This window comes from Chionomys nivalis, chromosome 5, assembly GCF_950005125.1.
Source record: "Chionomys nivalis chromosome 5, mChiNiv1.1, whole genome shotgun sequence".
NCBI classification, from domain to species: Eukaryota; Metazoa; Chordata; class Mammalia; order Rodentia; family Cricetidae; genus Chionomys; species Chionomys nivalis.
Window position 1 is genome coordinate 100,915,645 of NC_080090.1, and position 26,621 is coordinate 100,942,265.

At 44.2% G+C, this 26,621-nt stretch overlaps 1 protein-coding gene across 30 annotated transcripts in view; it reads right to left on the reverse strand.

Moving 5' to 3' along the window:
- Positions 1 to 26,621, reverse strand: part of Clasp1 (cytoplasmic linker associated protein 1) — a 218,241-nt gene that overhangs the window by 58,242 nt on the left and 133,378 nt on the right. For 5 of the 30 annotated variants that reach the window (XM_057769384.1, XM_057769405.1, XM_057769385.1 and 2 more), the window contains 8 exons: positions 21,705 to 21,812; positions 20,100 to 20,126; positions 18,098 to 18,265; positions 12,163 to 12,270; positions 7,919 to 7,981; positions 4,698 to 4,801; positions 2,286 to 2,309; positions 662 to 906 (listed from right to left, as the gene is read on the reverse strand). In XM_057769384.1, the coding sequence (XP_057625367.1) occupies positions 662 to 906; positions 2,286 to 2,309; positions 4,698 to 4,801; positions 7,919 to 7,981; positions 12,163 to 12,270; positions 18,098 to 18,265; positions 20,100 to 20,126; positions 21,705 to 21,812 (847 nt within the window). The remainder of the gene's footprint in view (positions 1 to 661; positions 907 to 2,285; positions 2,310 to 4,697; positions 4,802 to 7,918; positions 7,982 to 12,162; positions 12,271 to 18,097; positions 18,266 to 20,099; positions 20,127 to 21,704; positions 21,813 to 26,621) is intronic. The other 25 variants (XM_057769396.1, XM_057769391.1, XM_057769406.1 and 22 more) reach the window with 10 other exon arrangements.

Here is a 26,621-nt window from a genome sequence, read left to right on the forward strand (position 1 = left end):
TTCAGATGGACCCAAAAATACCAGGGATGCCCCTGCTTCCGATTTGCAAGTGCTGAGATTACAGGAGCAGACTACCCACACTGAGCGGTTTTTCTATTATTTTGTGAATAATATTATTTTCATCATTTTGTGAATAAAATAATGGCATGCCGATGACAGCTTAGATATGATGAAACGTGATAGAAATGCATATTCCTTCGGTATGTGTAATACTTGGTTATCTAAAAACTGCATGAGATATCAAAGGACGGCACGAGAGAGCGTCACTGTAAAGCTGCACTGCCGCTGGGGAGTGTCTATTTCATCCCAGGCTCGCTGGGCACACATCTAAGTTGTGCACACAAGTGGTGTGAGCTTACACACTGTGCTTTACCCCGAGCCTGGAGCGGATTCAGCGTTACCAATGCGAAGCTGCTTTCTGTGCCCGACTCCTCAGGAGCATCACCTAGTGGACAGACATACGCCTAACAGGAACCAAATGTCTTAGCAGCCTCCTAACAGATTGCAGAGAATTTTCTAGATGTTTCCAAGCATCTGCGTGGCAGGCACTATGTCTTCCAATCGTTAGCAAGAACAAGGACTCTGTAATGGCAGACTCCCTCAAAGCCCCTGACGAGTCTAACGGGACTGGATCTAGATCACGGCAGAGTGTCTTCCTCACCTCAGTGTTCTTTGGCTCTTCAGTAAGTTCTGCAGGCCCAGGAGCCCCTCTTTCCTTTCGGACCAGTTGGAACTAGCACAGTGGTTGAGAACTTCGGCTACGTCCTCAGTCTGCCGCAGATAATGAGGAATGCCACCGTTCCTGGAGCCATACGAGCGCTCAGAGCACACGCTGGAGGCATCGCTGTTGGCATCATCGTCAGAGTACATTCCATAGGGCTCGTACCTCCTCCTCACAGGCTTCTTCTGAAATGTCCCATGATGGGCGGGATAAGGAAGAAGTGGGAAGGGGAATGTTCATGAGTCGTTTACTGACAACTACAGTGCAGAATGACATGTAAAAACACACACATTTCTATGCCTGCAGATTAGGGAAGTGTCAAGGTGGCAGTATCTTGGTGCGGAAGAATCTGTTGTTTGTAGAAAGTGTGGATATGTGTATCAGTGGCAAGGGAAATTTTCAGCAAGATGGTCTTGGGTTCCAATCCAGGTATCACTGCTGAGCAAACTGTGTCATTTTCTGCCTCAGTGATTCCTCTCGAGGAAGGCCACAATCCCACTCTCCAGACTACGGGGAAGGTTCAGTGGAACTCTGAAGGATGAGGAACGGACACACTGCAGACATGTGCATATGCTCACCTCTTCAGAGCCCAGAGCACTGACCTTAAGCGCGGTCTATGGATGCCCTTGGCTTCAACAATCATGCTTGCTTTTGTGTGCAGTTGACATGTCTGTGCTGGAAGTGGTCTATGCAGAAAGGTCCCAGACTGTGTGAGCCACTTTAGCTAACAACACTGATTAGTTTTATAATGCAAATAGGCTTCTTCTTTTTTTTTCTTTGCCTGCATGTATGCCTGCATGCCAGAAGAGGGCACCAAATCCCATTATAGATGGCTGTGAGACACCAAGTGCTTGCTGGGAATTGAACTCAGGATATTTGGAAGAGCTCTTAAACTCTGAGCCATGTCCCCAGCACAATAGGTTTCTTTTTAAAGTAGACTACAGCAGCCTATTCCTTCTTCTCTCACACCCTGAATATAAGACAGTGTGTTAAATCCATACATAGGATAACAGTACGGTAAGGTTGGCAATACAATGTTTCCTAAGTGCAGTTACTGACTCTAGCCACACAGATAGTTTTAATCTTCAAATAATGTTAATTACTTTGAATATCAGCTTACTCAGGACTGTACTGCCTCTTGTCCCAACAAAATTAATCATAGCATCCTCTTTTTACCTTTGAAAACAGCTTTGATTTAGATAACAAACCATATGATTTACACTTACATAAGCCAGATGCCTAAAATAAGAAAAAAGGTGGTTGACAGATCTATTCATGAAATTATGATAAAATAGACAGAAACTGAGTTAATAAAATGAGACACAAAAAGGAGAGGGAGTAGAGAGTGACATTAAAACAAACAAACAAAAAAAGAAGGTACCAGAAGCATGTGAAAGGTGACGGACTCTATCACAGACAGCAAATCAGAATGCTCACCAGAAACACCTGAGACCAGAATTTCTAACTACAGCTACTACATTTTGTGCTGCTTTCAACTAAATTCTAAAGAAATATACTTGCAACAGAAAAACAAGGTCGTAAAGAAAAGTGAAAGCACGGGTACCTTGCTCCTGGCGTCTCCTAACAGCTGTAGGCAGGGAAGTTTTGGAGGACGGGGAAAAAGCATAGAGAATTATGTCAGAAGCACAGGTGGGGATTGTTCTGGCAACAAAAGTGTACAGCAAACATCTCTTAGCAAACCAAAAACACAGGCCAGCGCGCGGTTTGTCTGGGGGATTGTAGCAGGCGCTCTCCGGATGGCATTTCCCCATCCTGCCCTCTCCCCAGGCTCCTGACTGAGGGCAGGATTCTCAACCAGATGTCCCACACCCAGAGGCACCTCTCTAAGTCACTGTTCATCCATTATTTGTTCCTATCCCGGGGCGTCCATTCTGTAGGCAAGGATTCCCTACCATTCCGGCACTTTCCCCTTCAGAAGCAGGTCACTCGGAGAGGCCAGACAGAGTGGACAAAGGAGCAAGGGCAGCATGGACAGACTGGGGCTCAGAGGAAGGCTCAAGTAAAAGCAAAGGGCTGGAGTCTCTAGCTCCACTTTGCCTCCTAGAAATTTGTACACAGTCCCTTATGTGGGATTTAAACAACTAAGAAAATCATCTGCCTGAACTGCAAGTCCGTCTTAGCCAAGGCTGCAGCTCCACTGTTTCCCAGTCCCCTGACCACTACTTTCTCGGGTCTCTGACTGTATAAAAGGCAGATTCAGAATGCTTTGACTTGGAAAAAGAAAGCCTCACTGGATTCTGTTCCAGCTCTTGACTCTTAGGCTAAAACCACGATTTGACCAATACTGGGCACTCCAATACCTGCCAGAAAAAGTTCCTTCTGTGCTTAAGCAGATGAATAGAGCTGGCCAGGCTGGCTGCCTACCAGGAAAGCCTTCTGAGAGTGGCCAACAGCTTGCTCAGAGAAACACATTAAAGAAAACATCTGACTGAGCAAGAACAAACAAGGCAGAGGGATGGAAGCGGGATTCACAGTAGCCACCAGCCAGAAAGTCATGGTCAGGTGGCACAGGCCATATTCAAAACCTCAGACTGGAAAGTAAGACTTCCCAGTAAGAACAAGTTATATGTGTGCTCCTCTCTCCTAAGAGGAGAATAAATCTTAGCGCAGCAGCAGAGGGTGGGGCGCCTGTGAGACCATTCTAAAGAGCACCTATTTCAAATGCTGACCACGTGAAGCGGGCGTGGGAGGATGCTCCTACCAGCTGGGAGGCAAGTTCACCAAAGCCGATCCTACAGAATGTCTGCTGTACCATAGACTGAAGGAACCATGAGCATTCCCCCCACCCCAGTACTAAAATGTAGTAAGTGAGGATTCCTCCACTAGGACTTAGATACTTAGAGACCAAACCTTAACTTTTCAGAAAATTTTCATGTATGTCCATGTGTGCACGTGTGTGTGCAGGTGCAAGAGAGAGACAGAGAAAGGGAAACGGAGCTGGGGGGTGTCAACCTGAGGTACCATTCCTCAAGATGCTGTTTACCTTGCTTTTGAGACAGCATCTCACTTATAGCTGAGCTCATGAACTCGGCTTGGCTGGCAGGCCAGCAAGCCCAAAATATCAGCCTGTCTCCATTTCTCTGGGGCAGCAATGATAAGGCCCGCCACCACACACGGCTTTCTTTATCTATGGATTCTGGGGATTAGATTCATGTCCGTGTGCTTGCGTGACAAGTACTTTATTTACTTTATTGATCCATTTTCAGGGTGGGGGAAATCCCCTAGCTCAGAACCACACAACAGCACAAATGTAACTTTCAGGTCTCAAACTCTACTGTCCGTTGTTATAATGATGAGTGTAGACTGTGCTGTCGAAGCCCCTACAGCAACGGAGGCAACAGGATGGAAAACAGGAAATGCTGTGGGAAAAGAAGCTATGGTATACAGAAACAAAAGAGAGAGCTTGATGACATGTGCGAAGCCCAATGTCATCAAAAATTTCCTGAGTGCCAAGAAGCATGCATGGGTGAGGTTCTTGATACTGCTCACTCCCGGAAGGCTGATTTCACTGTGTGCCGTAAAAGCGTGAGAGAAAAAAATAGCTAACTTTACCTAACCTTTTCCTTTCTCTCCTGTGTATATATGTGTGGTGTGTGAGCATGTCAATGTATGTGTGTGTGTGTGTGTGTGTGTGTACAAGCACGCATATATGCACGCTGGACTGAGAGGATTTCAAGGGTCTTCCTTGATCTCTTACACTTGAGGTGTGGTCTCTCACTCAAACACATAGACTGCCAATGTATAACCTAGCAGGCCAGCCCTGAGCCTGGTATCCATGTGGGTCTGGTCCTCACCTTTACTTGTGCTTTGACGGGTGAGCCATCACCCCAGCCCTATTCACACACCTTTTGAAGAGTGTAAACGATGACTTAGTCACCTGATTTGAGGGCAATTTTGTGTTAAGACAGAAAACTAGGTTTGAGCAACTTAACTCCATCCTTTCTGTGCCTCTTACCAGCGCATCAGCCACGGCAGCTTCTAGGTCTGTGCTGGTGCTCAATACTCGCATGGCATTCACGGAACCAGGGATTCTTCCTGACTGGCCCAGCCCAAACCGATCTATATGAAAACAAAAGCAGGACATGTGTCAGCCACGCGTAGCTTCGCAGTTCTCGGCAAGGGTTCCTGCCTCCTCCCACGAAAGAGAGCAACAGGAAAACTCCCAGCCGCTGCGACTTGCACCGGGCGGGCGCTGAGACCTGCACCGGATGTGCCTGCCAGTGGTAGGCTAAGGTGCTCATATCTAACACAGAGGAGCCACAGGCAAGTGCTTTCCCCTCTTTTTTTTTTTTTATTTTTTAAATGGAGCCTGTTTTGGACATTTTGTTATTGAAAAGGCTTAGGCAGAAGATAGGGACCGTACAGAAGGGAGGAGGGCTCTGGGTTGAATCTTATATTCTACTCAGCTTTCCTTCTAGAGGCAAGTACCCTTGTAGTTTGTTTAACTCAAGTACGCTTCATGGTTTGGGAAATAAGATGTAAGGCAAATTGATGAAAAAAGTTAAAACTTGAAATAAATTATTAATTGATCTTGGTACAAATTTTCCCTAGTGTTATTATGATTTAAAGATCAACTTACTAAAATTATTTAATGTTCACCATAAAAATCTAATGCCTTCTTTTCAAGAACATCAGTCATTTAGAGATCATCAGTTTAACTTTTACATGAGTCCCTTGAAGGATTTCTGAATGATAAACTTTATATAGATAAGGCAGAAGAATTCTATTATTTTATTACACTATTTATTTATATTATTATATATAGATAAGGCAGAAAAACTTAAGATAAATGTTAGAAATTTAAACAATTATTCGAAAGTTCTTTTTAAAGTTATATTTATCTATTTATTTGTGTGTGTGTGTGTGTGTGTGAGTGTGTATGCCACACATGTGCTAAGAGGACAGAAAAGGGTGCCAGATGCCTTGGAGCTGGAATAAAGGCACTGGGGGGAGCTGTAGAACATGGGTACTGGGTGCTCTTATCCACCGAGCCGCCTCTCTGCCATCCCAGAGCTGCTCCTCGGGACCCACTGAGTCAGCCTAGCAGCTTTCCTGAGAAAGTGCTAGAGCCCAACACTGTGACAGGGGGATGCCCGTGGAAGTTATACATTCCAACACGGCTCACTCTCCACGGATGAGAGGTCTAGTCATCAAAATTCTAATATGTGGAAACTTTTAGAAGAAAATGTGTTAAGATAAAAAATGTTTTCCCAGAGCTATACAGAAAACACTATTTGGACAAGGAAAGAACAAACCCCTGCCTTAGTCACACTTTCAGCAATACAGCATTTAGAATAAGATATAATATTTATTTCTACAGGAATTGATCTTTCTTTTGAAATTGCATTTTAATTTATTCACTACTATGTGGGGAGGTGCTATGGCACTCATATGGAAGTCAGAGGACAACTTGCAGGAGCCAGTTCTCCTTTTCCATTGTGTAGGTCCCAGATATCCCATTCAGGCTGGCAAGCCTTTACTTGCTGAACCATCTCGCTGGGCCCAAGGAATTGGCTTTCTTTTGAAATGATATATTTAAGCATTTGGACAGGGAATAAGACATTGTCTACAAAATTAGTGAAGTTTAGTTAGCTTTTGTTAAAAGATCACTTTTTACCCTTCTACTACCACAGGCAGGGAAAATAATTTACACACTGCTAGTCAAAAGACTCATACACAGTCACAATTTTTTTAATAGAAAAACAGAAACCGTATGTCATACTATCCCCTTTTTTAATGCACTTGCTGATGATTGCAAACATCATCTTCTCATCAGATTTCGGTGATGAGTCGCTGGGCTCCGTGAACCACGAAGACCACGGACAGTCATCCATATGCTCATTTGTTAGAATGTGAACAGGGACAGAATTGAGAGGTCTGGGCATGCTGTTTTGTAAGTAATTTTGGTTCAAGTCTTTTTTTCCATTAAAAAAGGGTAGATAGCAGGGGATTTATGAGGAACAAATGAGTAATTCAGTTAAAGCCATTTAAAAGTTACCCAGCATAAACATAAAGTCTTAAAAACAAACAAAAAAACAAAACAAAACAAAAAAAAAAACACAAGTAGATTTCATGCCAGCAACTCTTATTCCAGGGATAATATTGGATCTTTTCAGACAGAAAATGAAAACTTTCTAAGAATAAAGCAAGGACTCAGTGCTTCCCAGATGCTCACAGCTTTGCCACACACAGCAACTGTCGGCCATCTGATAAAGTGGACACTGTGACCTGTGGATCTGAAGGGGACATGCTTGTCTAGATCACCAGGCAAAACCCTGCAGTCCATACTCACTGTTCCAACATTATGATAAAGCGGTTTTCCAAGGGATGGATACAGAGGCCTGGGCCTCTTAAGGAGACGTTTAGTCAGAGCCCACATGGTGAAAACATGCAGCTGGCTCCGTTCGGAAGAATGAAAGGGCACGGTATTCGCTGGATAAATGGGTGAGCATCGGCACCATTAACAGTGTGTGAATTAGTAGAGCATGCTGACTCCATTGAGAAACGAGCCATTCGGGGTGTTAGTGTGTGAAAATGACCCAGTTAATTTATGGTGGCATATGGATGCATCTTTAGACACTCACTCTCTACTCCTGTGGCCAGTGGGTTTTGTTAAGTGAAGCTGGGACAGGTTTGGAGTTCATGGGCGATGAGACTAACCTCCTGCACCTTCAGGGCCTGGATCCTGACCTTGCTTCCCCAAGCTTTCAGGGTTCTATATTTCCCTATGTGCGAATGACGTATGCTGTGATCTAGGTGTGTGGAACTGGTAGCTGACGCTAACACGACTACCTTAGCACCTGACAGAACACTGGAGTAAGGGCTGTGGAGACAAAAGACTGCCGGGTGGTAGCAATCCCCCTCCCATGGGGAGGCCTAGTGACACCACTTAGGGCTGGTCTTTACCTGGGAAGGAGGTGTGAGGAAGGAAGGAGTACTTCCCTGATTTTGTTTCAATGTAAATATAAATGCTAGAGAAACAATGCCAAACAGGCGACCGAGCATCAAGCCTATGAACAGAATCATAAACATTCAACAACTCAAAAAAAGAAAACACAGGAGGGCGAACATGAGGTACACACATGCCAAGTGCTAGCCAACACGATGACAACAGAGGCTGACATGGGGGTGGGAGGGCGGATGGAGAAGCTGTTCATGCAGTTAGCACTTGTTCACCTGACTGCCCAACAGATTCAGCAGTGGAGAGAGCACTAGTGGACCTGGAATGACGTCGAGAGGCTGCAGGTAAAAGGAACGGCAACACCCACAGGGTTAACACACAAGTACCAGAGGAAATGCGGGGCTGCTACCACCACGGCCGCGCTTCTCATGAAGAAATGGTGCTGGATATGAATGGAAGCAGGACTGGCCCCCACCCTGCATGGTGGTCGCTGGCCTCACACAGCTCTTACACACACAGGCATGACAGAGGCACTCGTCACAGTGCTTCGTACTAAGGACGCACTGACGAACTCAGACTCCAGGTTTAGATTCACACCACGAAGCTTCCACCAGCCATGATGGAAATAAGCCACATGAAGAGCATCAGGCGTCAGCGCCATCTGAGCCCAGGGCGTACAGTGACGGATGGATCACTAACTCAGTTCACGAGATGTCACTGGTATGTGATGCATATGCCACCATGCACCAAAAACAAAAGCAAGAGGTTCGTAATGTTATCTCAACAGGAATTCATGGACCACCGGGGCTCAACATCTGACCAGTGGAAAGGCTTGGTGTTTTCTGCAGAGCTACCCTAGTTATCAATGTACCTGTCTGACTTCTGGGCATCCACAGGCAGTGAGTGTAGAGGCCTCCCTTAGAGATGCAGAGCGGGGGTCTGAGCACCATTTCAGAAACACAGATGGCAGGCCTGCCGGGCTTGGCCACAGCCGGCGTGGCTCTTGGTAATACACTAACTGTCAGTTTCTCTTGGGCTCTTCATTTCTAAAGTGGTGTCAGTCACAGTACCTACTTCTTGCTGGTCATGGAGAGTGTTAAAGGGGACCATACACCACCGCCAGCACACAGCGTGCTGGTGACAGCATCAGCACTAGAGGGAGCGGTGAATGTCAGGGAAACTTACATGTAGGATAATGTCTTATGAGTATTTGTGATATGTTTATGAATTCATCTTCCTTGTAGAGAGTAACTTAGAGAAGTAAATATGGAATAAGAAACTGGTCTAATGTGCAGATGTCACAGGCCCAGATAATATTCAGTTACTCATTTAGTGAAAACAACAGACAATGCCTGCTGCCTTTCACTGCTCTGGAAAAGTCAAGGTGTTATATCACAGAATGCTCACACGTTTAACAAATCACTGAGAAATGAAATCCTTTAAGTCCTCCATTGTTCGGCACACATTAAAATTCACACATTTATTGACAAAGCGTCAAAACCTCTAACCTCCAGTGTAAGTTTATTTCTAAGCTCATGCCACTTCATAAAATAAACACCCTGTGGTAGGCTGAACACCCTGTGGTAGGCTGAACACCCTGTGGTAGGCTGAACACCCTGTGGTAGACTGAACACCCTGTGGTAAAAAGAACACATTACCTGGTCAAGCAATACAAATTTTAGAGGCTTGAAACAAAAAAAAGGGAAAATCCTCTTTTTGGAAGATTAACACACAAAACATTGAGATGATGTGTCTAAAACAAGACTTACCACTTTCCTAGGTAAGGAAGCTGCAGGGTACCGGTTCTTTGAGACCAGAGCGACAGCACAGTTCTTAGCTATCACATTAGTGCTCTCTCTATCTTGACGCTTATATTGAAAATGGATTTAAGCAATACTTGATCTGCCTGTAGGTTTCTTAAAATGTATTTCTTTGGTTTGGACACGATACTATACAGAATGTCTGCTCTGTAACGACTCTCTGTTGAATTCCCAAGTGGACATCCACAGAGGACTCACTTCTATCAAAGCCTGACTTGATTGGTAGCAGAGTTCTAGAATCTGTAATTTCACTTAGCATTAAGATTACTGAGAGGCTTGAACACAGTGTCACAAACTTAAAAATGGCAGGTACAGTTGGCAAACTGTCCACAGCTTCCACGCCTGGAGATTCTGAATGAGCTTTCTGTCATTAGTACCTGAAGAACACGGTACAACAACCACTTATACAGCATTTACACTGTGCTTAATATTATAAATAATTCAATGATGATTTAAGTGTATGGGCAGGGAGGCATGGGGAACATAGCCTGTGTTTAACCTCCAGCACTTTATAAAATAGACTTGAGCATCTACAGGCAGCTCTGTAACCAACCCCCTGTAAAGGCAGAGAGAGGTCTGCATTCACTGAGATACATTACCTTTCTCCCCCCCCCCCCCCCCGTTTCTCTCCTTCCTTTCTCCCTCCCTCCCTCCCTCCTTCCCTCCCTCTCTTCTTTCTTCCTTTCTTTTTCCTAATGAAGTCTGACCTGTAAGTTTACTAGAAGGTTAACTAGTGGGAAGTGATTATGGAGACAAACAAGAAAAAGAAGGCGCTCAGGGATGTGGAGCAAGCTCCCACAGGACAGCCGCTTTCTGGGAGGCCTCTCTGAATCCATGGGTCCTAACTCCAAGTCTGGAAACCAATGCTTCAGTAAAATCTTAGTCCTTTTCTCTGTGTCTAACCCAGAAGAGACTTCACTACAAAGCATCAACCACATGGTTGAGCAACGTGAGAGACTCATCAGAAGGCAGGCTGGGAGTCAAAACCGCACCTGGCTCTTCAATGTAGGACTGTTACAATCAGGCTCGGAGGTTGATGATAAGGGTGTTTATCATTCAGTGTGAGCAGGGACTGAAAGCACTTGTGCCAGCTGATGCTTCAAATGGCCCTCTTGTTATTCCTCTGGACACAAGTTTGGGGCCCAGATTTAACCCAAGGAGGTAAAAGCCATGGTCTAAAAATTCAGCTAGAAGTATTTCCTACTGCCCTGGCTCCAACAGAAGAAAGCAGCTGATGAAGCCAGAGCTGCAGCTTCTGCCCTGGCCACAGCAACTACACACTGTACCATTTTAGGACGTCACTGAGACAGTTAAGCAGACCTGTTTACCCAAGGAGCAAAAACTAATGAGGTCCATCAGGTGCTCAGGGTTCAATCTAGATACCAGGAATTCAGCCCTCTCTGTCCATCCACAAACTGTAAGTCAGACTTCAGGCTGGATCCACACAGTGTAAAATGTCAGCCACAAGAAAAAGGCTGACCTGCTTCTAACAGACAAAGTCATCCACAGACTGAAAGGCTCACTCATCTAACTGTTGAAGGCCAGCGAGTAAGCCAAGGCACACAGGTGTATAGCCTGCATTTAAAAGGGAAAATCACCATAAGGAGTACCCCTGCTGCTATCATGAGGATGCTCAATGTCCCTGCATGCAAAGCCGCCTGGCTGAGAATGGCTGAATCTGAGGGAAGGAGCCACTGGAGGAAGAGGGTCCTCTGGAAGGCTGTTGGTATCTGTTCGCTACAGCCTGACTTGGATCACTGACCCTGGAGAAAATCAAGGCATCAGAAGAGGTGTAGGGCATGAGCAGGAGAGAGAAAGAGAGAGAGAGAGAGAGAGAGAGAGAGAGAGAGAGAGAGAGAGAGAGAGAGAGAGAGAGAGAAAGAGCTCCCACTTGATCTACTACTGTCTCTCTCAGAGCGACGTGTATAGTGCGAAAAGATCAGCTGAGTAATTACACAGCCAAAAGAAAAAAATTCACAGACTGCTGAAGCCCCCACTTCATTGGGAATGGGATCATTTCAGGTTTAAACCAGCAAAATTACTTCTGCTCTCATGTTCATCAACAGTAAACCTACACCCGGAGGGCACCACATGCCACACAGGTTGGAGGATAAAAATCCTTTGGGAACTGATAATCCATACTAAATAAATGTACTGTGACCATTTTAAAGGATGGCACGGCTATTAAAACTAAAATCCATTTCACTCTTGAAATACTGTATGATTACACTCTTACCCTTCCTTTGAATTATATATACTGGGCTTGGGGCGTGGCTCAGAGTCGAGCACCCTGGAAGCCCTGGAAGCTTGAGGCCCTAGTTCCATCCTCTTTAGGAAAAATAAAGGTAAGCCAAAAATTTGATGACTACGTTTCAATTCTGAATTCACCTCCCGTGAATTCACGTGAAGCCGTTCACTTCCGCTAAGTTTTGCCCTGTGTTAGAAACTGCCACACGAATGGGCTTACTCAGTGACAAGTGGCCACAAATGGCCACGGCACTTGAATGGTATTTGTTTCCTCTGATGTGTGAAAACTAGTAGCTGCTGAAGTTTATGCATGCAGAGGGGACCACAAGGGCGACTAAGGAAGAGGGAAGAGAGAAGAGAGGCTCACAGGGCAGCAGAGGGAAGCGGCCATTCCACCCAGCAGTGTCTGCACAAGCACCTGGAGCCCCTGCGCAGCGCCTATGGGTACTCACCGAGTGGAGTGAAGCCCCGAGCAGGGCTTGTATCGCGGCTGCTCTCACGGCTGGTATCGCGGCTGCACCCCTGACTCATGCTGGGTCGGGGGATACGGCTGCTCCGTGCTAGCGTGCAGCATGAGGGGTTTTAGAGAAGGTGAACAAATTTAATGAAGACAGAAAAACTCACAAGCATCAGTCACATTTGCTTAAATGTAATTATGACATTGTCTATGCTGGGAAGTATGGACAACCTGGCCATGATGAGGTCTCACTGACAGGAGGGTCTGCATAAACTCCAATGTGCTCTGTCCCTTGGAAGGCTGTGGATTTAAACACTGAAGAGAAATTACACTTAGCTGTGAGAAATGAAGTCTTCCCAAAGGTCAGTCTGGCATCAAATATAGTAAGAGCTAAAGCATGTCAGGAACAATGAATGTCTGTGGCTTTAGCAGATATCTCAATGAGAGCTCTGGAGTCCAAATCTGACTTCACGGCACTTAGTTCCCCCAAAAGACCATTCAATCTGGTTGAATAATAGAAGTAAAGGCTCTAGTCTTGAAGTCTATGAACTTCCCTACCGAAAAGAAGATGGTTCTGACATGCTCATCAAGATGGAGATGTCACACACAAGGGCAACCATCTAAGCAGCAAATTGGAGTCAGGACTGACTGCTTACTGTTTTATGATCTCTACAGCAAGAAAGTGGACATTGTCAGTATTTGGGCAAGAAGATTCCTCTACTGACCTCGGAATAGTATTTTATAGTTGTCTCTGGACAGTTTATTATTCCCATACATGAAACATGTAAGACAAAATCATACAATAATCAAATCTAATAATATTTTGACTGTAAAGCTCAGACAGACGATACCCATGCTTATCAGTCTGAGGAAGCAGAAATAAATTAGTGGCCAAACACTCTGCAGAAACACTGAGCATGCGGGAAGTGCAGAGGAACGCCTAACGTCACAGCTGGAGGGGACATCTCATCCTCAGAGGTCTAGAGCTGCTAGACCGGGTGGGAGTGACTCTTGAGACCTTGATTCTCTGATGTAAAACCAAGCATATCGTCTATGTCACCATGAACACAGCCTAATATTTCAGAGCAAAGATTTACAGCTAAACTATAACCAGAATCATAAAACTCTCCAATAAAGAAGAAAGTGTGAGAAGTGAAGCCAGCTTAGAGTGTGCTCAACAGCTCTGTGCTGACGTGGAACCTGACCCCAAGAGCTTGTGAGTGATGTCCAGACACTGTCAATCTGTAGGAAGGGAAGGGTGGGGCAGGAATATAATCTGAATGATAGACCTCAAGGGCCTCACTAGAAGTTTCTTAGTTTGGACAGAATGACAGGGAACACTGAAGTTTGCACTCACAGCACTGTGACCAGTTAATCAGCAATTCCTGGTGGCACTCTAAGTAGGTCACATAAGGACAGCAAGAGTAACAGGCGCCACGCTGACCCCACCAACACTCGGGAGCTTCCTCAAGTGGACACAGCAGGGCTGCTTATCTTTAGAGACTGTTGTACCTGAGCCACAAAGTGACCCATACAGCTCCCAGCTGTACTACTGGTTCAGCTACTTGATCTCCCCGGTTCTCATCTTCCCCACAGAAAGTAAGCAATGAAAAGATTATCATCCATTGACATGGGGGCAATGCACACATACACATATCAGAAATGTAGCCAAACATCATCCCTGGAAATCCTGACCTTTTCTATGGTCTTTTCCAAAGCAGGCAGCTAAAACGTTCTTGTGGCTTTTCACAGAGGTGCACGCTCAGCTGACTGCTATGTAACTTTATCCAGAACCCATGCCTTTTCAAGTTCACAGAGATGCTAAAGAAATGGAAATATATGTTCTCTCTGGAGTAGGCCTGCTTCCTGAAGACAATAACGACCACTAATAAGAACAAACAGCTGCGATATAAAATAATGCCCACACAAACTTCTTGATAGGCCTCCCCCGAGTATCTCCCCAAGAATGCACTCAGCCTCCATGCTCACAGGCTCCTTTGTGATGTGACACATAGAAAAAAGAATTCTGTCCACTGTTTTGTCAGAAATCTGTCCACAATTGCCCCAAATCTCATTAAAATACGTTTTGTGGTCAACAGTGGTATTTCAAATTTAACCCATGAGAAAAAACAGACACAAAGATTAACCTACAGAAAGATCTAGAATAAGCACAGAAAATTATTTTTATAGAATCAGCGGTCAAAATTCATTCATATAATCTCCATCCATCTACCCATCCAATTAACTACCTAGAGTATAAAACCAGCTTGTCTTGTTAGGAAATGTCCAACAAACACCCTAGGTGAGTGGAGGGCATGGGGGAGGGCAAGAGGAGCAGGTGGGACACACTTGGTCTCCCAACGGCACTCACACTAGAAAGCTCGGGACCTTTGTCTACAGGAAAAGCCGCCAGGTATTCAAGAACCACTTGTTTGGTTTGCATTTCTTGAGAGACTCTACCCTATGTCACAGTGTTTAAAGGTAATCCTTACTTTTGTCTTAAAAAAACAGGATTTATTTTCATTTTTACTTAACATGTATTTGTATATGCCTACAGTAGTGCAGTCCACATGAGTGCAATGCCTACAGGGGCCAGAAGAAGGCATCAGACCCACTTGGACTGGAGTTGGAGGTGGGTCCAGGCAACTGAAGTCCTCTGCAAGAGTTTATGCTCTTAACTGATGAGCCATCTCTCCAACCCTACTTTTGCCTTTTAGGGAATGACCCAATCAGACTGCACAGCAAGGCAAAAGTGCAAGAGAATTAATGAAAATGCCTAGAAGCTAAAGGCATAAAATGCTTCTTTAGATGTTTTCATGTCCTAGCAAATCTACTTTTATAGTTAAAAGAAATCATTTAGTTAACTTCAATCTTCCAAAAATCTTTTTGAACCAGGAAGTCATAAGACATTTAAAATATATACCACACAATGTAGGTTGCAAAACTGTTAAAACCAGTTTTTCTAGTCTTTTTGATGGATGAATAGGAGAAGCGAACTGGCGGCAAATGCTAACAATTGCTAGTGACGCTGGGTATTTGCGTGGCTTCACATCTGCAAAGTCTTTGAGACACCAAAGTGAGACAGTTTATGAATGTGCTTTCCTAAATGTTTGGGCAGCTTATGGGGGGGTGGGGGGAGGGAAAGAGAGAGCAGAAAGAGAGTCAGTCAGCCTCTGGACAGGGAGAGAGGTGCGGGGGCACTGTGTGCAAGAGCAAGCAGGGCTGCTTCTGGACTGTCCAGCCACGTGCTCTCTACTTAGTGAGTTTTAAATGGCAGTTGAGTGTGGGACATGGCGCCTGAAATCCCAGCTCCTGGGAGGCCGAGGAACTCCTGCGACTAGGCCACCCTGACCATAGCTACATGTACGGAGGTCCGTCCCCACGCTGGCCCCAGTCATGCCCCTGGGAGCTTGCAGGCAGGCTCTCCTTTCGAATGCGCACCCTGCAGCAGGAGTGGTAGGGTAACAAAGGTGCGCTACCACATCTGGCTTTTTGAGTGGGCTCAAGTCATCAACCTTGTGTCACTGGACTTGTGAAGCTAGCAGTTTTACCTACAGAACCATCTCTCTGGCCTTATTTTAGTTTTTAATGTAAATTCTAAGCCTTAAACTAGGCTAGCAGTCATTAAAACTGCTTAAGGATTTTAAGGAAACATTCTATAAACATGTTACCCTTCTTCTGAATATTTGTATTTAAAAATGTTAAGTCATAAACCAAATGGTTAGACGCACAAATATATTCTAGTATAAACTCAATGATCACAAGCAATCCATTACTGAAAAATACTAGGCACCTACTACCTTATAAACGGTAGGTATAAAGGTACATTTGTTCATGTGTATTATGTGTGTATTCTCATAATGTGCAGAAATAAAACACCTTTGATCAGAACTTCATGCATGACCTTAAAATACTAGTAACTCCCTTCTTGAGCACCAATAATTCTTTAGACAGACATGGGGACACAACCCCAGCACCTGGGAGACAGAGGTAGGCAGGTCTCTGAGTTCCATCTAGGCTAGCGTGGGCTATATAAGACCCTATTTCAAAAAAAAAAAATCACCTCAAATATGAGCTCTTTGGAAGGAAACCAACTCCTTTACAGATGTTTCATGACACTGGCCTTCCAAGCTCTTGTACCATACATACACAACGGACCACTGGAGTAAAGACTGGAATAGCAGGTCCTGGAGTTATAATAGGTCACTAAAACTGAGTTATTCCCTAACGTCAAGAGTGTTAAGAGGCTGTCTGGTGGCTAACTCACTGTCAGCTGGATAGGACCTACCACCAAGAAGACACGTTGCTGGGCATGTCTGTAAGGGCGTTTCTAGACAGTGTGGAGTGAGACGGAGAGACCCATCCCATGGGCTGGGGTCCTCAGCATCATCATCCTTGTCTTTGGTTCCCACTGTGGATGCCACGTGACCAGCTGCCTCCCACTCCTGCCACAAGCCTTCCCCAACAAAAAGGGCTGGACCCTGGAACGGTGACCCAAAAAGAGCCCTTCCTCCCGTAAGCTGCCAGTCAGGTGTTTTGTCATGGCAAGAAAAGCACCGGAAACAAGCCGTGCTCCTGAGAACACGTTAACGTCCCAACAGAAGAGCCTGTTTGAGACATCATAGCAGACTGCGTCGCTTACATACAACTTACAAAAACGTCAGCAGTCAACGATGGAACAGACAGCCCAAGAGTCATGCCTAGATTTAAAATAAAATGTATTCCAAACAAAGGCCTGAGCCAGATGCAGATGGGTTTCGTAGCAGGTTAGACAATTCAGACATTCGTCCTGGAAATCTGATTCAAATCAAATCTTACCCACGTCTTAACACCTGCTCCTGGCTGAGCCCTAACAGTCGCTGCCCTTAACTGCCAGCCACCCCCATGAATGATGAGTCCTTCTTGACCAGCTGCTTCTGGATTTGCTGCTCTCCTCCTGAAAGTGTCTTTTCCTTGGTCTTCAAAGCAGGACCTATTCCAGGACACCTGTTGTTAGACATCTCGAGGGTCTCGCGGACAAAGGGAAGACCCTCCTTTCTGTTGGTCCCTGAGCACCTGTCACCACATCCCACGCGGTTTTTCACCTCCACCCCTTCTCAAGAGATTAGAAGGGTTTGGAAATGAGGAAACTATATTCATTTATCTTCTAATTCTTGGGTCTAAAAAAGAGCCTGGTATACATTCCAGTAAAAAAAAAAATTAAGAAAAATCAATATTGAGCCAACAAGAAATGTTAAAGCTACAATCCTCTCATTCAACAGCAATAAATTCGTACATAAGGAAGCAGATAGATATACAATAAAAGTAGGTGTGTTAATAAATAACTTTTTGGTATTATATCTTGAAAGATTTTTACATTAACAAGGAACATGTGAGTTAGAGTGTATCGGTCTAGAGACACCGAGAATCAGCTGTGTTACAAGGGAACTAAGCAACACTCAAGTGAGTGCTTTTCAGTGTTCACCAATCTCTAGCTTCCATGTTTCCACAAAATTATGTCAAAAGTAAATATAAATATTCTTTTGCTGTAAGTTTAACCAATTAGGTTAGAGATCAAAATAAAAATAGGGGCCTTGAAATGCTTTTGAGAATCAGTGTATGCCGTGAGGAGGATGAACTCAGAGAGGACAGTGAAGGGCGCAGAGCTTCTGAACCAGAAAGAAGTCTTTCCCCAGCTCCCGTCCTTTGAAGACGATGAAGTCCCACCCCAACTGCTGGACGCATACACTCCATACATTTTGGGGTCTGGTGAAATCTCGGTGTAATCTGTATAACATGGCACACAAAGCAAATGCCTGCTTCTGAGTACAGCTGAGGTGGCTCCTTGAGTTCAAAGACAGAGCTCTGCATTCTGTATCAAACAGTGATTAGATCATAACCACATTACAGCCATGCTGGGAGTGAGGTTTCAAGTCTTGGAGAATCCTTACCTAATCCAATCCGGTTAGGACTTGTTTCTCGGCTGCATCCCTGACTCCTGGGGATCTTGCTTCGTTTTTCTGAAGACAGTGTTACAGGTGGGCCTCTTGAGGAACCCCCGGCAAGTCCACCATAGCCGCTTCCCAACAGCTTCCCTGGGGAACTTGACCGGCTGCCAGCTAAAAATGAAACAAAATGATGGTGAGATGGATCTAAAAAAGAAATTAAAGACACAAGCTTTCACATATGGATTTGCAAAAAACATTAAGAAAGCAATATACAAAATAGCATTTTAGTCGGTAATACTGCTTTTTAAATAGAGGACGTAGGATCACTGTCATACATAAACAGCTTAGAAGACCCACGAGCAACTCTCTAATGAAAAAGCTGACGAAGACAGGAGCACCCGGCTACAAAACAGAGCTCTACACATGGCCAGAGACATCCGCAAGGCTCTCCCGCTAACCACACTCACCCCAAGAGCTGACTGCCTAAAAATTAAGTATAATCACTGGAGAAATAGACTTTTAAGACATTAACTTAGGGAAAATGGTTGAGAAAACTTCTTTAATCTAACAAATGGAAGAAAGATGTGGGCTTAAAATGACTAGAAATGCTTTTTTTAAAATTATAGCGTAAGATGGTACAAATAAACTTAAACATCTCAGTGCTGTAATGAAGGAGGCTGGACACCGCTCATTTATTAAAAACAGCAAGTCTTCAGTCTACTTATTTTTTCCTCACTGGGACTGAGCCTTGCTGTGCTAGCCAAGTGCTCTACCACTGAGTTACACCCCAAGCCTCAAGCTATACACTGCTAGTAAGAATCAAATAACACACTTAAAAGCAAGCAACAAAACAAAAAGCACAAACACAAAGATAAAAACAAACTCCAAACAACATAGCTTTGAGATACTAACCAAGAAAAAGAAAATAGGGAGAAATAGGGAAAGCCCTAATTATTAAAAGACGCCCCCCCCCACACACACAAAAAGACCCTACAGAAAGCCTAATAAGTCTCAGAGAAATAGGTGGGGCCAGGAATAAAACCTTTGTGTGCAGAGTGGTTGACGGCAAACACGTATAGGACGTGTATAACCAGGACATTCAACCAAACGCCTCTGTTAGCAGCAGATCACCTGTATTCCCTGGTAAGGCTGTGGCCAACAGTCTGTGGAACTACACTCAATGGCCTAATAGTTCACAGTGTGTGATTTCACAGGCAGACTCCCTTTACATATGTGGATATCCCAAACACTTTTCTTCAGTTTAACACCCATATTTTATAAATACTAACTGTGTACTAAACCTCAAAACAAACCTCAGAAAACATGAAAAAGAGGAAACATGGGCCACAATGTCTGAGAAATACGCAGTAAAGCCAGAAATCAGAACTAAACAATGGGACTGCTAATCTTTATTAATAGTTAAATATCCAGATATGCTTATAAGCATTTAATATGGGACAGAACTCTCTCATAGAAAAGATCAACATTCCAAATATTAATATACACAAAATGATAGCCACTTAACAGATCATCTCCTTAAGTAGAGAAGGCAGTTAAAATTTTAAAACATGAAATCTAAAGTATCATGATGCAGCGTAGAGTTACCTTCAGGAAAAAATTAAAGCAAACAAAACCCTTTTGAAACAATACTTACCCACAAATTACTGTTTCTTACAGAATATCATCATTCAAATAAGTCACTTGGTTGGCTACACAAGAAAATTAATACCTAATAATGATTAAATTATACACAATTTGTAAGGAAAATCATTGTAAAAGTCAGTAATGCACATTATTATGAAGAACTATCCCAAGACTTGAACATAAAATAAACTATTAAGCTATGTCAAGGGCAAAAAGAAATGCATTTCAAACTCTAGTATTTGGACATATAGAAAAATGCAGAGAGATTAAGCATAAACAGAGAAATTAATACTGCACAAAGAGCACGGCTGAGGGAGAGTGCCAATGACGACAACAGAAGGGCAAGAAGAGAGTAGCTTACCACCAGCAGGGTTAGCAGATCTGGATCCTTCGTTAGGAGAGCAGACCAAGGGACAGGCAAAAAGTGGATTAAAAGACAACAACACAATACAGAAAGTCAGCATGCGACACAGCACGAACGGTTTGTTCCCAAGCACAGTGCAAAGCCGCTACTGTTCCGAGTGCGCCTTGTTTTACACAGCACACAGGTTTAGCATCTGTCCCAGGTCTGTTCGTGAAACACCCATCCATAACGTGTCCAGCTTAAGAGATCTGTCTCCCAGAGCACACCTCAGCTTTCAGCAAGAGGGATACAAGCAGAAACTGGTCATCTGTGCCCACCTCCATCTTTAACAAGATGCCAGTGGCCGGAAGAACACTGCTATGAACTGTTTTCACCCTTGACTGGCTATGACTTTCCTTATCTTCAAATATGTAAAGTATTTCAATCCTTAAGTACAAATATGTAAAGTATTTCAATTTTCCTGCCTCAAACTCCTGAGTCCTGGGATTTACAGTCATATGCTACCACACATGGCTTTTAATCATGACATTATGACCTTAAGTTTAGGACTTTTGCTAGATGGATTAATTTGTATGTAGAGCTGGGGTTACAAAATAAGCCAGCTATCAATATTTTAAGGGTCTTAAATCTAGAATCAACAAACCTACTTTATATCAAACCAGGACTATAAATGTCGCATGCCCACGTTTGTAATATAAATATATTTACCTCATTCAAATCGTTATTAAAATAAAAAATCTGTATGTTTAAGTCTGGGGTGTAGGTTCAATTATGTGCTACTATTCAGTGGCTACTGTTCCTGTGAGTACAATCTGGCCAAAGTGGACCTGAGGAATCTCAAGGTCCAGGTCAGTATGTTTCTGTGCTTTAAGACTTAAGCATCTTCTTCTCTCCTAAATCCCCTAGAGAAGCAATTTTCAACCTCCTTCAAAAGTCAGGTGACATTTGGATTTCTAAACCAGAGAGACACAGCACTAATGCAGCTGGGGTAAAGAACCTGGTAGAGGACACAGCCAAGAGCCAACAAAAAAGAAATGTAAGGTTTCCCTCAACCCCATTCCCCACAGGCAAATTTTGACTTGAGAGATTTCAGAGAGTAAAATCTATTTTAATTTCTAATGCTATCAACGTGTGCATGCGTGCGTTATATATTCCTGCATATGCAAGTGTGTGTGTAGGCCAGAAGAGGATGCTGGATGCCTTCTTCTGCCACTACCTTTTGTTTTCAGACAGGGTCTTTCACTGGGATCTGAGGCTCACCAATTAGACCAGATTGGATGACCAGCAAGCCCCAGGGATCCAGCTGTCTCCATCTCCCCAGTGCTGGGATTACAGGTGTGTGACAGCACAGCCAGATGTTTATTTATGTGAGGACTGGAAATCCAAACTCAGGTCGGCAAGCACTGTAGACAGAGTCATCCACTAGCCCATGAAATAGGAAGCCCTTGAGAAGGAGACCAAAGCATGCCTGGGATGCTCACTCTGTAAGCCTACCTAGCAATGTGGTCACACAGCCTCTCAGAGCCACTGCAAGTCTGTCCAGCTATGGGATGTGCTCCTAGGGGAAGCTAAAGTAACCAAAGCATAAAACACACTGCTTACGCTGAGACTGTGAAACCACTTTGGCGCGACTGCGGCCCCGACTGTCCGAGGGTGTGGAGGCGACATTGGTGGCACTCCCAGAGCTCTGCCGTCTGGTACGGATCCGACCTGGAGGATACAGCAGAAACAGTGTTTTCATAACATCTTCAGCTAGTGTGACCTATTTAAGAACCCACACCACAAGCACAGGGCACTGACGCGGCTGACCACACAGGAAGCAGGGGCTTCTGTCAGCCAGGCCCCCATGAGAGTTAGACACCAGCAGGATGAGCAGGGATGAATGTGGTTTTGAATTCTCCACAAGGCTTCTCTACACTCAAGGAAGCACGAAATGCCTTTCTCCATAAGCCAGCTAGAACTGGACATGACTGACACCTCCCCAGCATCAGAGGAAGAATGCAGAAACAAGTCCTGAGGTTTGAAGGTTAGAGAAAGTGCATCATTGAGGTGGAAAGGAGACGAGAACCAGTGACCTTCAGTAAAGTTTTAAGACATAAAAGCTGGGTACAGTGGCACACACCTGTGATTCCAGCACTTGGGAGGTGAGACAGGAAGATGAGGAGGAGTTCAGGCCACTCTTGGCTACACAGTAAATCTGAGGCCAGTCTGGGCTACATTTACTACTGGATGTTTACTAAAAGGCTGCATTATTTATTCTACTGAGAACTGTGATCTATCTCTGTCAAGTACACAGCAATGTATAGACAAGAAAGGGCAACCAGGGGAGAAGCACACCCAGTGCCACAGGCCTGGCATACGTGTCTGTCCGAGGGCCAGCTGTCTAGCCCCCAAGAACCTCTGCTTTCTGTAGGCACCCAGCAAAACCAAGGTGATCAGGCAAAATGAACATGGAAAAGCAATCTATTTTAAAGTTATTACAAGCAGAATACTCAGGGCACATATATAATTTTCTTAAAAAATGAATACCTACACCCACAGAGCTGGAAGAGTTAATTCCTCTGGGAGGAGCCTCACTCCCCAGCATTTGGTAATATGATCCTAAGGCCAGTTTTCAGGAATCTCAAATTTCTTTCTTTCTTTCTTTTAAGATAAATATACTTGCATGACCAAGAAACATATGCCAGTTTTGCATATTTAACATTAAATTATAGTGGGATTTTAAAATACATTGCTTTACTCAACAACTTATTTGTGAGTACACTCGTGTAACGGATTTTCCATATGGACCAAGGAGAGAGTTTACCTTTTCCAGATGACTAATTCTCAAATAAGTCTTCACAACTCTTTTCTTACTAATCTACAATGCCTCTCTTTCTCAAAGTTCTACTTCAGTTTCATACTCAGGCAAAGATACTTTAATTACAAAAGGTACTTTTAGATTTTATTTTGTTAACATATGTCATTCACATATATGTATATGTACATACACAAACACACATGCACACACACACATACTGTTTCTTGAGACAGGGCCTTGTTAAGACAGTCCAGACTGACCTCAAACTCACAGCAATTCTCCTGCCTCAAACTCCTGAGTCCTGGGATTTACAGCCATATGCTACCATGGCATTTATTTATTTATTTATTTAGGCAGGGTTTCTCTGTAGCTTTGGTGCCCGTCCCGGAACTAGCTCTTGTAAACCAGGCTGGCCTCGAACTCCCAGAGATCCGCCTGCCTCTGCCTCCCAAGTGCTGGGATTAAAGGCGTGCGCCACCACCGCCTGGCCTCACACAGGGCTTTTAATCATGACATTATGACTTTAAGTTTAGGACTTTTGCTAGATGGATTAATTTGTATGTAGAGCTGGGGTTACAAAATAAGCCAGCTATCAATATTTTTTCTAATTACACATTTTCACCTATCTGCCTTCATTGTGTTGCCTTATTCATGTAACACAAAGCAAAATAGAAGCAATGAAGTACTATTGACTCAAAAGAGATTTTTTTCAAAATGCTGGATTTAGGGGTACAACTTATTGACAGACTATACAAGGCGTGGGGGTTCAGTCACCTCCCCCTGACACACATGCCCACAAAATGCCCTCGTCTTTTTCCAGTAACGTTGCCTTTTGCTGACCAGTGATGAAGGCATATGAGTCCTGTCTGTACGGCAGATTCATGCCGGTGAATGCCCACAGGCCCCAGGGTTTTGCTAATTCCACCTGGACCCTGTATTCATGGTGTCTGGAGCGGGTGACTGCATTGCTTACTCTGGATTGGCCGGGTGTTCTCAACCACGAGGATCATTTTGGCCACTAAATTCTACGTTTTTCACTCAACAGTAAGATGCAAATTTCGTATTTCTTTTGAACAGCTAGAGTAGGTATTTCATATCCCACAACTGACTCTAAAGACCTGGAGTGCTCACACGTGCAGCGCCTTCGGCCTGTAATCTCCTACCTGGTTGACAGAATACATGGAAAGCCCAGTGGACAGAGCCAAGAGCGGCTCCTCCCGTGAGAATTCAAGAGTCCTCATAGGAACTGCAAACTCAAATCACTTAGTTCTACAGCAAGGGGTGTCTCAAATCCCACAACAGAGATGGGACCTTCCGCCTACTGTACATACAGAGCTCAGGGACAAAGAATCAGAAAAGACACTGAAGACAGCAAGATGATCTGAAGATAGTTTTTCTGCCTCTACCTTCTCGTGGCCCTTGTCAATGCTGGTTGGCTGCGGGCCAATGTCTTGCACCTTGTGTAAATTCGAGGTCTGGTTTTCTGTGTGCTTTGGCCTCTCACTGCTATGCTGTATAGGGGCATCCTGAAAAGGCCTCTTGTTGTTTTTGAACTTTTTACTTTTGGGGGAAGTAGCTACATAGTTTGAAGGTTCTCTGTTGTGCTGTGTTCAGATATGGGTGCCTCCTTCACAGGAAGGGAAACTGGTTTCTACTCTAATTAGTTGGCAATTATAAGTGCCTGGATGTGTTTTAAAGGAAAAACACAAAATATTTTGTGGTCTTCAAGAGAATCACAGCTACTGCACAAACACAGCAAACCATAAGAAAATACTACAATTGTGTACTATGAGTAAATGACAGCAAACCATGAGGAAATACTTCAATTGTGTACCACGAGTAAGTGACAGAGAACCATGAGAACACACTTCAATTGTATACCACGAGTGACAGAGACAAAACAAGTGTGGAAGGGGGCAAAGCCAGCCTGAGAATAATAAAATGAAATAACTGCATAAGAATGAAGGAAAAATTGTAGAGTTGGAGGAGCCAAGAATGCACCAACTATACTGAAAAAGCATGGGACAAAACCGGTCTCGCTGAACATAATGGACAATGAGGACTACTGAGAACTGAAGAACAATGGCAATGGGTTCTTGATCCTATTGCACGTAATGGCTTTGTGGGAGCCCAGGTAGTTTGGATGCTCACCTTAATAGACCTGGATGGAGGTGGGTGGTCCTTGGACCTCCCACAGGGCAGAGAAACCTGCTTGCTCTTTGGGCTGAGGAGGAAGGAAGACTTGATTGGGGGAGGGGGAGGGAATGGGAGGTGGTGGCGGGGAAGAGGCAGAAATCTTTAATAATTAAATAAATTAATTAATAAAAAAAATTAAAAAAAAAAAGAATGCACCAACTATATATAAAAAGAAGAGCAGACACTGGGAGAAGCAAGGAATTTAGGAAGAGTTACGTCTTCAGCTTTCATGGAGTCAAGGAAGAATATTCCAGTTTCACAGCATTCTAACACTGCTGAGAATTCTCATTCAGTTGTGTTTTCATTCTTCTGGAAAAGACCCTACAAGATGGAAGCCCAAAGTTGTGTTCTACGTCTACCTTACAGGCATGGTTCTCAATTGTCGATTCAGCCCAAAACTTCTATGTCTGATTCTAAAAATAACTGCTTAACTTGCTGACTTGAGTCAGCTAAAGTCTTGCCCAATGAATTTCCACTTGAAGTTGGGAGAGAATTTGTGATCATTTCTACAATGGCTCCAGACATACTTATGCCATCTTGTCCAGCGGTAAGTGGTGACCTATGCAACGATCAATCAGCTCAGAAAAGTGCTGACAGCGGGTCTCTGTTCTGCACTACAGTTATCAGGCATGGTTTCATTCTCTCTTTTTTTAAAATATTTATTATGTATACAATATTCTGTCTGTGTGTATGCCTGCTGGCCAGAAGAGGGCACCAGACCCCATTATAGATGGTTGTGAGCCACCATGTGGTTGCTGGGAATTGAATTCAGGACCTTTGGTAGAGCAGGCAATGCTCTTAAACCTCTGAGCCATCTCTCCAGCCCCCATGGTTTCATTCTTTACAGAAAACTAAACAAGTCCATTTGCCTCATTTGTATACAAGTGGGCTTCTTTCCCCATCAAACCAAACTAAAATTTAAGCTCTTTTTCCTAAGTAATTTTTTAGTACAATCTTAATTCAGCAAAAGTTAAGCTAACCTGGCCGTGTGTGTGTGTCAGGTGCATGTGAATGTGTGTGCACACGCCTGTGGAAGCCTGAGTTGACACAGTGTCTTCCTCAACTGAGACAGGGTCTCTCAACTGAAGCCAGAGCTTGCTGATTCAGCTAGTGTAGCTGCCAACTCGATCTAGGCAGCCCATCTGTCTCCCAAGAGCCAGGACTGCAGGCAGACAGCTGGCCGGGTCCCGCTGACTTGTGTGTGTGTGCTGAGGATCTTTTTTTTTTTTTTTGGTTTTTCGAGACAGGGTTTCTCTGTGGTTTTGGAGCCTGTCCTGGAACTAGCTCTTGTAGACCAGGCTGGTCTCGAACTCAGAGAGATCCGCCTGCCTCTGCCTCCCGAGTGCTGGGATTAAAGGCGTGCACCACCACCGCCCGGCATGTGCTGAGGATCTTAACTCCAGTCCTCACACCTGCGCAGTAACCGCTTTGTCCACACTGAGCCATCCCTCCGTGCCCTCATATGTCCTTCGGCCACCATATTTAATCTGACTTTCTTGGTAGTTGTTGTTTTGACACAGGTC